This window comes from Callionymus lyra, chromosome 15 (genome assembly GCF_982586985.1).
Source record: "Callionymus lyra chromosome 15, fCalLyr1.hap1.1, whole genome shotgun sequence".
Taxonomy (NCBI): domain Eukaryota; kingdom Metazoa; phylum Chordata; class Actinopteri; order Syngnathiformes; family Callionymidae; genus Callionymus; species Callionymus lyra.
In genome coordinates this window covers 5,087,165-5,102,526 of record NC_141832.1, presented here as the reverse complement: position 1 = coordinate 5,102,526, position 15,362 = coordinate 5,087,165, and the positions used below count along the sequence as shown (strand labels likewise).

Genomic DNA, 15,362 nt, shown 5'->3' with positions numbered 1-15,362 from the left:
AATAAAACGTAATAATAATAATAATAACAATAACAATAACAATAATAATAATAATAATAACAATAAAACACTAAAGCAGCTGCAAAGGCTGAACTTTTTCTGCTGTGTCAGCATTTAGTCCAACGGGATGTCACAGAGCACGAGACATAGATGTTCCTCTTGTTCCTCTGAACATATGCAGCCCCCTGACTTCACCTCTTCAGACTTATGCTCTTCAGACTTATGCTCCTCAGACTTATGCTCCTCAGACTTATGCTCCTCAGACTTATGCTCCTCAGACTTTAGCTCCTCAGACTTTAGCTCCTCAGACTTTAGCTCCTCAGACCTTTGCTCTACAGACTTCAACTCTTCAGACTTCACCTCCTGATACTTCACCTCCTCAGATTTTAGCTCCTCAGACTTCATCTTCTCAGACTTTAGCTCCTCAGACTTAAGCTCTTCAGAATTTTGCTCCTCAGACTTTTGCTCCTCAGACTTAAGCTCTTCAGACTTTATCTTCTCAGACTTATGCTCCTCAGACTTTTGCTCTTCAGACTTCACCTCTTCAGACTTTTGCTCTTCAGACTTCACCTCCTCAGACTTATGCTCTTCAGAATTTTGCTCGTCCGACTTTTGCTCTTCAGACGTCACGTCCTCAGATGTCACCTCGTTGGAATTAACCTCCTCAGATGTAACCTCCTCAGACTTCACCTCATTAGAAGTGACCTCTTCAGATGTCACCTCCTCAGACTTTTGCTCTTCAGACGTAACCTCCTCAGAAGTGACCTCCTCAGACTTTTGCTCTTCAGACGTAACCTCCTCAGAAGTGACCTCCTCAGAGGTGACCTCCTCAGACGTCTCCTCCTCCGATTTTTGCTCTTCAGACGTAACATCCTCAGAAGTGACCTCCTCAGACGTCGACTCGTCAGACTTCACCTCCTCAGACATCACTTCCTCAGACTTTTGCTCATCAGACGTAACCTCCTCAGACTTGACCTCCTCAGATGTAACCTCCTCCGACTTTTGCTCATCAGACGTTACCTCCTCAGACTTGACCTCCTCAGATGTCACCTCCTCAGACTTTTGCTCTTCAGACGTAACCACCTCAGACTTTTGCTCATCAGACTTGACCTCCTCAGACTTTTGCTCTTCAGACATAACCTCCTCAGACTTTTGCTCCTCAGACTTGACCTCATCAGACTTTTGCTCCTCAGACTTGACCTCCTCAGACGTCACCTCTTCAGACGTTCTTTTTTTGGAGGTAACCTTAGACTTGACCTTCTTAGACTTTTGCTTCTCAGACTTGACCTCCTCAGATGTTCCTTCTTCAGACTTCACCTCTTCAGATGTCACATCCTTAGACGGTCCCTCCTCAGATGTCACCTCCTCAGACTTTCGCTCTTCAGACTTCACCTCCTCAAACCTCACCTTCTGAGGCTTTTGCTCTTCAGACCTCGACTTCTCAGATGTTTGCTCTTCAGATTTCAGCCTTTCATACTTTTTCTCTTCAGACTTCACCTCCTCAGACTTTTGCTCTTCAGACTTCACCTCCTCAGACTTTTGCTCTTCAGACTTAACCTCCTCAGACTTCAGCTCTTCAGACTCTTGCTCTTCAGACTTCAGCTCTTCAGACTCTTGCTCTTCAGACTTCAGCTCTTCAGACTCTTGCTCTTTAGACTTAACCTCCTCAGAGTTAAGCTCTTCAGACTCTTGCTCTTCGGACTTCACCTCCTCAGACTTTTGCTCATCAGACTTCACCTCCTCAGACTTTTGCTCTTCAGACTTCACCTCCTCAGACTTTTGCTCTTCAGACTTCACCTCCTCAGACTTTTGCTCATCAGACTTTTGCTCATCAGACTTCACCTCCTCAGACTTCAGCTCTTCAGACATTTGCTCCTCAGACTTCATCTCTTCAGACTTTTGCTCCTCAGACCTTTGCTCGTCAGACTTTTGCTCTTCAGACATTTTCTCCTCAGACTTTTGCTCTTCAGACTTCACCTCTTCAGACTTTTGCTCATCAGACTTCACCTCCTCAGACTTTTGCTCATCAGACTTCACCTCCTCAGACTTTGGCTCTTCAGACATTTGCTCCTCAGACTTCATCTCTTCAGACTTTTGCTCCTCAGACCTTTGCTTTTCAGAATTTTGCTCGTCAGACTTTTGCTCTTCAGACATTTTCTCCTCAGACCTTTGCTCTTCAGACCTTTGCTCTTCAGACCTTTTCTCTTCAGTCTTTTGCTCGTCAGCATTTTGCTCTTCAGACTCCAGCTCTTCAGAGTTTTGCTCTTCAGGTTTCAGCTCTTTAGACTTTTGCTCCTCAGACTTTTGCTCTTCAGACTTTTGCTCTTCAGAATTCTGTTCTTCAGACCTTTGCACGTCAGACTTTAGCTCCTCAGACTTTTGCTCAATAGCTGTCACCTCTTCAGACTTTTGCTCTTCAAACCTCGACTCCTCTGACTTCAGCTCTTCGGACGTCACCTCCTCACCCTCATGCGTCATCTCCTCAGAATTCAGCTGGTCCATTTTTTCACTGTCAGCGATATCTACTGTGGCTTCTCGGTTGCTCTCTCCTTCAGAGGTAACTATTCTGTCCGAGTGTTCTTTGTCTCTGGAGACTAGGTAGTCATCTTCTCCTGCTTTGTCATCTTCTTCCAGCTTCTTTTCATTCACTCCTGATCTCTCGCTCCAGATTCGGCTCTGCTCAATCTGTTGAATGTTGGCATTGGATGTCTGCACCTCCACAATCTGCTCTGAAGAGACGTCCCGCCTCTCGTCTCTCTGAGTTGGAGACCTTTTTGCTCCCTCATCACCACACAGCTGGCTGACTTCCTGGACTTCTCCCTGGGTCCTCCCATTCTGCAGCTTCTCCATGTACTCTTCTTGACTTCTTCCCTCCATCTTCTCCTCCTTCTCTGGCTCGATTGGTCGGCTCTCCCCTTCCTTGGTTAGCTGAGGTCTTGGTGCCTCCTCATACTGTTGTCGTTGTTGCTCTTGTAGCAGAACATCCTCCAACATTTGGCAGGCTGATTTGAATGACAATGTTCTGTTCTCTAGCTGTTGTTGTTCGAACTTCTCAGACTCTAACTTGTCACCAAGATCATCTGGATACGGTTGTTGGAGCAGGGGGGTGTCCATCTTACAGCAGATATCTTTGCTCTTCTCTACTCCCTCCATCTTAGTTTTACTGTCCAGGAGGTCCATCCTCGGCTGCTCGGGACAGAATTCCTCCAGATGGACCTTGTCGTTCTCCTTTGGTTCTAAAGAACTTTCCTCAGCACACAGTCGTTCAAGGTTCAACTTCTTCTCTGTTGTTGTTAAGTTAATCTGCGGTTCCTCAAACCTGAGCTCCTGCATCTTCTCTGGATGGAAGAGCCTCGTCTCGTCTGTCTCCGACTGTTGGTTTTCAGGGTAAATAACCTGTTCTTCACTTTGGTTCGTTTCATTCGTCCACTCTGGATGTCGCTCCAGCTGCTCACTCACCTCCAGAAGATCTGGATCCTTCACTTGGACCTCCTTTATTACCTCTTCGTCATTCACATATATCTTCAGCACTTCACTCGGCAGATTTAGTTCCATCTGGTCCAGGTCCAACATCTCTCCTCTCTCCAACTCCGAAAGCTCTGACCATACCTCTGCAAGCATCTGCCATGGATCCACCTCAAACACGTTGTTTTCCTTGGCGGTCGTGGAGTCTGACTCGAACACCTCAGCGTTGACCATCTCCTGCATACTGAACTCAAACATCTGCTCGTGCTCTGACAGAAGACTGATGACCGTCTCTGGGGTTTCTTCCCAAATCTCTTCAAAGACTGAACTGATCCCTTCCGTTTCCTCACTTTGCAGCTCTGGACTAACCCGCCCACTTTGTCTGGTCTGGGCCACGTGTCTCTGTCCTGGACTGACCCCCTCTAGCTTCTGGACTTCTGTGTCTGACTCCTGACACTCTTGCGTCTTCTCCATCGACAACTCTTCGCTGAGCTGCTGTGGACTCTGCTCGTCTGTGTCGGACTCGTTTGTGGGGCTCTCTGGCTTCTTGTCCTGCTGCTCTGGGCTGAGCAAGGTCTCGTCCAGCTGGTCCTGTTGGGTTCCCTTCCCTGTGGAGAAAGAAGAGGGGCAGTCGGACACCTCAAGAACGACCCACTCCAGCTGTTCTGAATCTTTCGGAGAGTCCTCAGCATTCCTTTCTCTTGGATGCTCCTCTGGCTCCTCTTCATAGACCAGGTGCATTGTAAGGGGTCTCCCAATGTCCGTTCCTATAAGGAGCCGCAGGGACTCTTCGCTGGGATCTACTGGACTCAGATCCAGTCGGTTGGACTGACCACAGGAGGCTTCCTTCTGTTGTTGGACTGAGATTTGGTCTCCTCCCTCTGATGCTTCCACCCCCTGCTCTGAATCCATCTTCGCCGTCATCTCCCGGCCGGACTCGTTCTTGTCGTACTCCTCTTTTAGGAGGTCCCCACTCTGATGATCCCCCTCTTCCTTGGGACTGACTGACTCCACTGTTTGTCCCTCCAAGTCCTTGCACGGTTGCTCAGGACTGATCTGTTCTTCCAGCGCTTTCCCGGGAGGTTTGACATCAGTCTGTGATGTCTCCGCCCAAAACTCACCCGGTAGCTCTAGGACGACCCACTCTGTTCCTGGCATCTCGTCTCTCGGCCCCTGACTCCGCACCTGTCCCTCGGTCTTTGTGACAACCTTCACCTCTGGCTCGTATGACTGGTCTTCCCTCTGTGTTTTTGGACTGATTTCCTCTGTCTCATCATCTTCTTGCTCAAACATCTGTGACTTTGACGCCTCTATGTCTTCGTTCAGCGGCTCTGGATTCAACGCCTCTGCTCTCCGAGGTCCATCATTTGTCCCACTCGTCTCACCTGTTAACGTCGCTTGACTCTCTGCATCCATCTTGAAATCTTCTTCAGGGTTCTCTTCACGGTTCTTCACCAGTGTCTCGTCCAACAAGGCATCCATCAATTCTTGGCTCTCTGTCTCAAATATTTTGCGGTCGAATTCCTCAATCGTGTCCAAGTTAGGACTTTTCTGCGCACTTTCCCCAAGTTTCAAGTCATGGATCTGCGGCTCAGGTTCGGTTCTCAGCTCTCGGTCGGGTTCTATATCGGTTTCAGTCGGCAATCCATCCGCACCCGGCGTCTTCACACCCTCAGGATCGTGTCCTAAAGATGCATTGCTCGGCTGATCTTGGCTGAGCTGCTGCACCTGTCCCTCAGTCAGCTGATCCGACTGGATGTCGACAAACCGGGAAGTTTTGAACTCTTTGTTGGTGAGCTGGTCCACATTAATGGGCTCAACATCGACCTGTTGGACCCCTGTCCTCGGCTGCTCCGGATCAGTCACCTCCGTCTCCTCCTCGGACCTGGTGGCATCAGGCGGGATCTGCTCACCATCGAACTCTAGTTTGATAAACCCTCCTTGCTCAAGGGTTTCTGTTGACTCGTGACTGAGATCTACCGGACAATCGTCCACTTGATGGTTTCTGCCCGTCTGCTGTTCAACTGTCTCGTGAAGCATCTCTTCCTGGGTCTGTAGATCGACTCCATCGCCCTTCACTAACTCTATCTGTTGCTCTTCGACCTCCGGGTCTGTCCGGGTCTCTTCCGTCATCTGTTCCACACTCATGTCCACGAGTGACTCCTCGTTCGAGTCCCGGGTTGTTGGATTGGCCTCGTCGTGAGCGTCCATTGTGTCCTTCACCACCGCACGTATCTTCTCCGCTGATTCACCTTCACACAGTCTCTCTGGTTCTTCTGCTCGAAGGCCCATTTTCTCCTGAGCTCGCTGCCGGATCAAAGCCATGGCATCCAGACTCTCCCGGAGCTTCCTGTGCTCTCTGGATTGCCACTCGGCGTGCTCTCTGCACTCTCCTTCCACCCCTCCCTTAGCCCAGGCCTCGGCGCAGGCCCGGTCTTTAGGGAACACAGGCCGGTCGTCCAGAAAGGTCAGGTTTCTGAGGCGCACAATCAAGGTCTTCCTGTAGTTGGGGATCTTTCTCACGACGGCGTTGCCCATCAGGTCGAGGACCCTCAGTTCCGGCATGGCCTCCAGAACCGCAAGTATCTTGGGGTCGTTGAGTTGGTTGTGGGACAGGTCCAGCACGCTGACGGACGAGCACTCGCTCAGGTGCTGGATGTCCTCAACCGTCGTCAGCTTGTTGTGGGAGATCTGCAGCGTTATGAGCTTGGGAAGTCCAGAGATCCCCTCGATGCTCTGGATGAGGTTGTTGGAGACGTTCAGCGTGCAGAGGTCCAGCATGTGCTCCAGGTTCTCCATTTTGCGGATGAGATTCTGGTGAAGGAACAAGCAGCGCAGGCGAGTCTGAGCGTTCAGGTTCTCGATGCGGTGCAGTCCGTTGTTCTCCAGCCAGAGACACTTGAGTCCGGTGTACTCGTCCAGGTTCTCGATGGTGGAGAAACCCTTGAAGTGCAGGTAGAGGGTCTCGTTGAGGTGCGGGGTGGAGTACAGTTTCTGCTGCTTGCAATGGTCCTTCAGAAACTTCTTGGTCATTCTTGGCCACATGTCTTTGCGGAATAATCTACTCCCGGCTTGTGTGTCCATCGTGCACCGAAGCGTCTTGCTTGTAAAATACAGTCTTCTTTGGTGATAACTACTGCAGGTCTTCCTCCAGTCACCTTTATACAGTCCAGGTCCAGCACCGTCACCCGTCCCGCTTTGAGACCGACGACAGCAGAAAGCCGACCGCAGGAGTCGCCTTGATGAAGCTCTGACGTACCTTTGATTCTCACCACAGGAGGCGCTAGTTCAGAGGTTCAAAGCTAATCGTGACAGGATCAGAACAAACAACCTGTCAGAAGGTCCTTCATGACGAACAGAGTCCAGCAGGTTCTGTTGGAAAATATCGGTACACTTAATTATCGCAATAATCGATTCTTTTGAAGATACCGCATCGATATTCAACAGCACTGTGTCCAATTAAAAATATATATTTTGACTTTCAAGTCATACTTTTTAAGTTATGTTATGGTTTATATTCCAAAATAAATGTATTTTTAATCTGTAATAAACATACCAAAAAGAACAGCTTTAAAAGAAACAACATTTGTTGCAATTAAACGTCCGGCCTCTAGATGGCAGCAGTCATTACGTCCTCTGCAGCTACAGGATGGATGATGACTGAGGACGAGAGGATACAGTGGGTCCAGCAGCTTTTAAAGCTGATGTTTGGACATATTTTGGTTTGAAAACAAATGAAAGCAGTTACGACTTCGTCAAGAGTCATGTGGTCTGAAAATACTACAACACCAGAGTCAAGTACTGGACAATACTACACATATATACTTACTACACTATCACAACACCAGAGTCAAGTACTGGACAATACTACACATATATACTTGTTACTACACTATCACAACACCAGAGTCAAGTACTGGACAATACTACACATATATACTTGTTACTACACTATCACAACACCAGAGTCAAGTACTGGACAATACTACACATTTATCCTTGTTACTACACTATCACAACACCAGAGTCAAGTACTGGACAATACTACACATATATACTTGTTACTACACTATCACAACACCAGAGTCAAGTACTGGACAATACTACACATATATACTTGTTACTACACTATCACAACACCAGAGTCAAGTACTAGACAATACTACACATATATACTTGTTACTACACTATCACAACACCAGAGTCAAGTACTGGACAATACTACACATATATACTTGTTACTACAGTATCACAACACCAGAGTCAAGTACTGGACAATACTACACATATATACTTGTTACTACACTATCACAACACCAGAGTCAAGTACTGGACAATACTACACATATATCCTTGTTACTACACTATCACAACACCAGAGTCAAGTACTGGACAATACTACACATATATACTTGTTACTACACTATCACTATATATCGTGATATGTATAAATGCAGACACTCACTACGATAAATGCTGTATTATAGGTGCAAGTAAATGTTTCAGATCTAAAAACATGTGTGTGTGTGTGTGTGTGTGTGTGTGTGTGTGTGTGTGTGTGTGTGTGTGTGTGTGTGTGTGTGTGTGTGTGTGTGTGTGTGTGTGTGTGTGTGTGTGTGTGTGTGTGTGTGTGTGTGTGTGTGTGTGTGTGTGTGTGTGTGTGTGTGTGTGTGTGTGTGTGTGTGCAGTCTACGGGAAGGAGGTCCCGGCGGTGCTGGAACAACCTCTGGACGAGCGACTGGTCAACATGGGCAGGAACACGGTCACCTACGAGGCCCGCCTGCTGAAGGCGCTGTTCTACGAGGTCATCGGCTGGAACAAGTGACATCATCACGCCCTCATGAACATGTGAAAGAATGTATTTATAAAAACCTTTGTTTTTCACCAGATTGACTCTTTTATTCAAGCGTGTGTGCTAACACGTGTGTGCTAACACGTGTGTGCTAACACGTGTGTGCTAACACGTGTGTGCTAACACCGGCGGTGACCACGTGTTCCTCCGCGCAGCTGCTAGCGTAGCGTTAGCCTCGGCGGTCACGTGACCCGGCGCTCAGGTCAGCGGGCGTTTGGTGATGTCCTGCTCCGTCAGGTAGTAGTTGAGGAAGCCTCCGAGAGCGCCGACGGCCACCGCCGTCATGTGACTGGAGCAGCCGTCTGGAGATGACATCATGGTCGTGGGTGGCCGCTGAAGCCCCGCCCCCCCGACACTCACCTGGCAGCACCTTCTCGCGCCGCTTCACCCTGGCGTGCGGCTGCAGCTGCTCCAGGAGTTCGTCTCCGATCCGCTCCGACTCCACGCTTCCTGTCGGGCGACACCAGCCGTTCATGGTCATCGCTGCGGCGCCGGCGACGCTCACTCACGGTCTCGGCCGAAGCATCCGACCTCCTGGTCCTGCAGGCGGATCACGTGCTGCAGCCAATCGGCTTTGTAGAAGTCAGAGAAGCCGGAGAGTCCACAGATGAGGACTGTGGAGGGAGAAGGTGTTCAGCACTGAACACACACACACACTTCTACACACACACACACACACACTTCTACACACACACACACACTTCTACACACACACACACACACACTTCACACACACACACACTTCACACACACACACACTTCACACACACACACACTTCTACACATACACACACACTTCTAAACACACACCTACACTCACAGACACACACACACACTTCTACACACACTTCTACACACACACATCTACACTCACACACACATCTACACTCACACATGCACACACACAGACACACTTCTACACACACACAAATGTATCCACACACACCTCTATACACACACACGCACAGACGCACACACACATGTATCCACGAACACCTCTACACACTCACAAATGCACCTCTACACACACACACACAAACACACACACACACACACCTCAACACACACGCACGGACGCACACACACATGTATCTACACACACCTCTGCACACACACACACACCTCTGCACACACATACACACACTCACACACATACACCTCTACATACACACACCTCTACACACAAACACACTCACACACACACACCTCTGCACACACTCACACACACACACACACCTCTGCACACATACACACACACACACACACCTCTACACACAAACACACACACACATGTATCTATACACCTCTACACACACACACACACACACCTCTACACACACACACACTCACACACACAAACACCTCTACACACACATACACACACTCACACACACACACCTCTACATACACACACCTCTACACACAAACACACACATGTATCTACACACCTCTACACACACACACACTCACACACACACACACCTCTGCACACACACACACACCTCTACACACACACACACACACTCACACACACACACCTCTACACACACACCCACACACACACACACACACACACACACTCACTGTTCTCGATGAAGATGTCGACCATCTGCTCCGTCAGTCCGTCCTGGATCACGTCCTGGTTGGCCTTCATCATGTTGGAGCAGAAGATCCTCTGGTAGTGGATCTCGGTGATGTTGGCCCTGGAGTCCCGCGTGTCCCCCTTCAGCAGGTTGGAGCAGCCGTTCTGGATCAGGACACACGGGTCAGAACAGGGACCAGGAGCCCGAGGGTCTCGTCCTCACCATCTTCCCGATCATGAAGTAGAGCAGCTGGTGCGACAGAGAGTAGTGAGGACAACCGAAGCGAGTCATGATGTCACGACAGGGTTTGGTCACGATGCAGGGAGTTCCTTTCATCTTCCTGCACACACACACACACACATGAACACACACATGAACACACTTCATCATCTTCCTGCACACACACATGAACACACACACACTTCATCATCTTCCTGCACACACACATGAACACACACACTTCATCATCTTCCTGCACACACACATGAACACACACATGAACACACTTCATCATCTTCCTGCACACACACATGAACACACACACACTTCATCATCTTCCTGCACACACACATGAACACACACACACTTCATCATCTTCCTGCACACACACATGAACACACACACACTTCATCATCTTCCTGCACACACACATGAACACACACACTTCATCATCTTCCTGCACACACACATGAACACACTTCATCATCTTCCTGCACACACACATGAACACACACACACTTCATCATCTTCCTGCACACACACATGAACACACACACACTTAATCATCTTCCTGCACACACACATGAACACACACACTTCATCATCTTCCTGCACACACACATGAACACACACATGAACACACTTCATCATCTTCCTGCACACACACATGAACACACACACTTCATCATCTTCCTGCACACACACATGAACACACACACTTCATCATCTTCCTGCACACACACATGAACACACACACACTTCATCATCTTCCTGCACACACACATGAACACACACATGAACACACACACTTCATCATCTTCCTGCACACACACATGAACACACACACACTTCATCATCTTCCTGCACACACACATGAACACACACACACTTCATCATCTTCCTGCACACACGCATGAACATGCACATGAACACACACACTTCATCATCTTCCTGCACACACACATGAACACACACATGAACACACACACTTCATCATCTTCCTGCACACACGCATGAACATGCACATGAACATGCACACTTCATCATCTTCCTGCACACACACATGAACACACACATGAACACACACACTTCATCATCTTCCTGCACACACACATGAACACACACACTTCATCATCTTCCTGCACACACACATGAACACACACACACATGAACACACACTTCATTATCTTCCTGCACACACACATGAACACACACTTCATCATCTTCCTGCACACACACATGAACACACACACACATGAACACACACATGAACACACCCTTCATCATCTTCCTGCACACACACACACACACTCTATCATCTTCACTTTCTTCATCATCTTCCTCACTTTCTTTATCATCATCTTCACTTTCTTCATCATCTTCCTCACTTTCTTCATCATCTTCTTCACTCTCTTCATCATCTTCCTCACTTTCTTTATCATCTTCTTCACTTTCTTCATCATCTTCCTCACTTTCTTCATCATCTTCTTCACTCTCTTCATCATCTTCTTCATCTTCATCACTCTCTTCATCATCTTCTTCACTTTCTTCATCATCTTCTTCACTCTCTTCATCATCTTCTTCACTCTCTTCATCATCTTCTTCACTCTCTTCATCATCTTCTTCACTCTCTTCATCATCTTCTTCACTCTCTTCCCGGACCTGCACCTGAGCCCTGAGGTCCGGGTCAACAACAACAACAACAACAACAACAACAACAACAACAACAACAACAACAACAACAACAACACTCCTGACCTCCACGGACAGAGACGTTCTAACACAAGGCCACAAAGAGGAGTTTTTATGTGAACTGTGTGAAGATTTTAAACCAGAAAACCCTTTTACGACGACCAACCAACACATGGACAGACAGACTTGGGGACTGGAGGTCACAGTGGAGGTCACAGTGGAGGTCACTGTGGAGGTCACTGTGGAGGTCACAGTGGAGGTCACTGTGGAGGTCACAGTGGAGGTCACAGTGGACGTCACTGTGGTGGTCACAGTGGAGGTCACAGTGGAGGTCACAGTGGAGGTCACTGTGGAGGTCACTGTGGAGGTCACAGTGGAGGTCACAGTGGAGGTCACTGTGGAGGTCACAGTGGAGGTCACAGTGGAGGTCACTGTGGAGGTCACAGTGGAGGTCACAGTGGAGGTCACAGTGCAGGTCACTGTACAAGACACCTCTGAGGAAAAGAAGCGGTGACCTCCAGTGGAGGATCATTCACGGGGTCATCGCGAGCAACTCCTTTCTAGCGCGTTTTAACCCCGGGGTTTTAAACGAGTTCATTCTGCATCAACCAGAGAAGACTGTTCACATCTTTAAAGAGTGAGGGAGGCTGGCAGGGTTTTTAATGTTCTAACTGTTGTCTTTAGTCTCTTTAACCTCGTGTTCTCTGTCCCTGTTTTATAGTCAGATCCACAAGAAGCACAAAGAGAGAAGATCCTAAACTACCTGGTGAGGTAAAGATGTGTCTCTGACTCCAGGAGCTGCAGACACTCACTGGACGTGGAGACTCTGTGGAGACAGAACATCAGATCCAGACTGAGGCTGGAGTTCTGCTTCCACAGAGTCACCAACGACACCGAGATGGTTTTAGAAAATGGGGAGAAAAAGGACAAATTTGCACAATGACGAAAAATACATTACAATTTGCACACTGGCTCGACTGAAGAATCACACGCTTCTTCATCTTCATCACTCTCTTCTTCATCTTCTTCACTTTCTTCTTCATCTTCATCACTCTCTTCTTCATCTTCTTCACTTTCTTCTTCATCTTCCCCACTTTCTGTATCATCTTCTTCACTTTCTTCATCATCTTCTTCACTTCCTTCATCATCTTCCTCACTTTCTTCATCAGCTTCCTCACTCTCTTCATCATCTTCCTCACTTTCTTTATCATCTTCTTCACTCTTTTCATCATCTTCTTCAGTCTCTTCATCATCATCATCTTCCTCACTCTCTTCATCATCATCATCATCTTCCTCACTCGCTTCATCTTCCTCACTCTCTTCATCATCATCTTCACTCTCTTCATCATCATCATCATCATCTTCCTCACTCTCTTCATCATCATCTTCACTCTCTTCATCATCATCATCATCTTCCTCACTCTCTTCATCATCATCTTCACTCTCTTCATCATCATCATCATCTTCCTCACTCTCTTCATCTTCCTCACTCTCTTCATCATCATCTTCACTCTCTTCATCATCATCTTCCTCACTCTCTTCATCATCTTCTTCACTCTCTTCATCATCATCATCATCTTCCTCACTCTCTTCATCATCATCATCATCTTCCTCACTCTCTTCATCATCATCTTCACTCTCTTCATCATCATCATCATCATCTTCCTCACTCTCTTCATCATCATCATCATCTTCCTCACTCTCTTCATCATCATCATCATCTTCCTCACTCTTCATCACAAAGGTGTGTTCAGTCACCAGGTTCCCAGCAGCAGGGTCAGACATTTGTCGCTGAGCTGTTCATCGTAGCACTCGCTGGTAAGTGTGGAGATGAAGACCAGGCTGGGGTCTGTGGAGGTCCACTGCTGAGGGATGGACCAGAAGGTCCAGGACAGAAGAGGCTCAAATTCTGCGGCACAGGACAGCGGTTGGTGATTTCCAAGACCACAGGAGCATGCTGGGAAATGAAGTCCAGGCTCACCTTGGTAGTATTTGGGGTCATTCTGTTGCACGGCGGCGACGGCCTTGTCCACGCTGTCCTCCAGACGCTTGGCCAGAGCCACAGCCGTGGTCCTCTGGGACCAGCTGACCGGGTCCGAGTGAGGCCAGGTCCGGATCGCCTCCTTCAGTTCAGCTGCAACCCAGAGAAGATTGCTCAGGGAGGACCTTCAGTGTGTCTGTAGAAGAAACGCCCCAGAGGTGCTCAAGTTTCTAGACTTGTGAAGATCAGAAACGAGACCTCCAGAGGGATCAATAAAGTTGATCCATGTGTGACGTCATCCGCCGCGCCAGGTGTTTCGCGCCACACGCGCGTGACCTCCAGAGAGCACGTACCCAGCAGCATGGAGAAGCCCACCACCCCGTCCAGGTTGATGTGCTCGTGCTGCCGCTGCAGGAACGCGGCGCCGCGGTCCAGACTGCCGAGGATGTCGTCGATCACGTCCGCGCGAGCGGCGGCGAGCAGCAGGAGCGGCAGCAGCAGCTTCATCCCGGCGAGAGGGTCGAGGGTCCGCAGGAGACGCAGCCAGGCCGGACTGCGGCGATGCCCGGGGGGGGGGGGGGGGGCGACGGTGACGTCACAGAGGAGGGAGCTCCCGCGACAAAATAAACTGCGCGAATTTAAAAGTTTTACATTTGAAAACACTCAGAAAAAAGTGACGCTCGTCAGAAATTCCGTTTGTATTTTTGATTATATGTCAAAGTGACGCTTATTTAGTGCATTATATTGAAGGTCATTTAACTTCTGACCAGAGAGGAACCAATCAAACCGCAGTAACTTCTTGTTCTCATCAAGTTAAGGATAAAATTAGAGACTTCTGCAAACGTGAGGTGTAAAAACTGAGTAGTATACAGTAAAGTATATTGTCAGTAACACTCATTTATTCAATGATCTGATCTTATTGGTTTTGCTGTTTATTTATTTAGTGTTCAATGCCAAGTATTTCACTTAGCTTACGATACACACATTTTATCATCGTCATCGTAGTTATCGATTGTATTCGTATGAAGTGTAATATGTGAAGTCAAATATTAAATATGATCAAATTAGGTAGAACTTTATTGAAATTGTTTTTTTCCAGTTAGCCACAGCAATACAGCAATTATTCATAAAAATAGAGAAAGAACAAGATAATACAATCTAAGTCTAAAGATAAAGAACATAGATCAAAGAAAATAACAAAGACAAAGGATACAAAGACTAATTAAAATTAAATTAAAAGGTACTAAAATTAGTGCCTTCACTTTTCAACTTAAAGTTTACGAGTCACTTGTTTTTTTATTTTTTTATTTTTATTTTTTATTTTATTCAATGTTATGTTATTCATTTTATTTCTATTTTTATGTTTACATCACTGGAAACAAACATACACGTCCATTGGAAAATAAAATGAACAAAAACATAATTTAACAGAAATAAATGTAAATTTACTTAGATTGTTATGAATGATGTAAGATTCGTGTCGTTATATCTTTTGTTTTTTTGTCTATACAGTTTTGACTAACGAGTGTAAATCAAGTATAATTAAAATACAATCTTTATTATTAATTTC

General features: G+C 47.3%; 3 protein-coding genes across 3 annotated transcripts in view; 1 reads left to right on the top strand and 2 right to left on the bottom strand.

Moving 5' to 3' along the window:
* The window catches only part of ift70 (intraflagellar transport 70), a 19,956-nt gene extending 11,607 nt beyond the window's left edge, over positions 1-8,349 (top strand). Inside the window, exon 19 of the mRNA XM_087809944.1 lies at positions 8,154-8,349. Coding sequence (XP_087666070.1) covers positions 8,154-8,290 — 137 coding nt within the window. The 3' untranslated portion in view covers positions 8,291-8,349. The remainder of the gene's footprint in view (positions 1-8,153) is intronic.
* Positions 115-6,698, bottom strand: LOC148064588 (uncharacterized). Its single transcript, XM_087809610.1, has one exon. It carries the CDS (start codon positions 6,547-6,549, stop codon positions 115-117), a length of 6,435 nt encoding a protein of 2,144 aa, XP_087665736.1. The 5' UTR covers positions 6,550-6,698.
* c15h16orf89 (chromosome 15 C16orf89 homolog) lies at positions 8,339-14,352 on the bottom strand. The gene is made up of 8 exons (XM_087809945.1): positions 14,146-14,352; positions 13,793-13,945; positions 13,570-13,720; positions 10,123-10,240; positions 9,902-10,064; positions 8,827-8,931; positions 8,678-8,767; positions 8,339-8,619 (listed from the first exon to the last, which is right to left on the bottom strand). Exons 1-8 carry the CDS (start codon positions 14,297-14,299, stop codon positions 8,516-8,518), a joined length of 1,038 nt encoding a protein of 345 aa, XP_087666071.1. The 5' UTR covers positions 14,300-14,352; the 3' UTR covers positions 8,339-8,515.
* Between the last annotated feature and the right edge of the window lie 1,010 nt (positions 14,353-15,362).

Excerpts from the sequence above, each read along its gene's own strand:
- LOC148064588 (XM_087809610.1), bottom strand. The coding sequence starts at position 6,549 with ATGGACACACAAGCCGGGAGTAGATTATTCCGCAAAGACATGTGGCCA.
- c15h16orf89 (XM_087809945.1), bottom strand. The coding sequence starts at position 14,299 with ATGAAGCTGCTGCTGCCGCTCCTGCTGCTCGCCGCCGCTCGCGCGGAC. Across the intron at positions 13,946-14,145 it reads GGGCTTCTCCATGCTGCTGG|CTGAACTGAAGGAGGCGATC; the intron begins GTACGTGCTCTC and ends TCTGGGTTGCAG. Across the intron at positions 8,932-9,901 it reads CGACATCTTCATCGAGAACA|TCCTCATCTGTGGACTCTCC; the intron begins GTGAGTGTGTGT and ends CTCCCTCCACAG.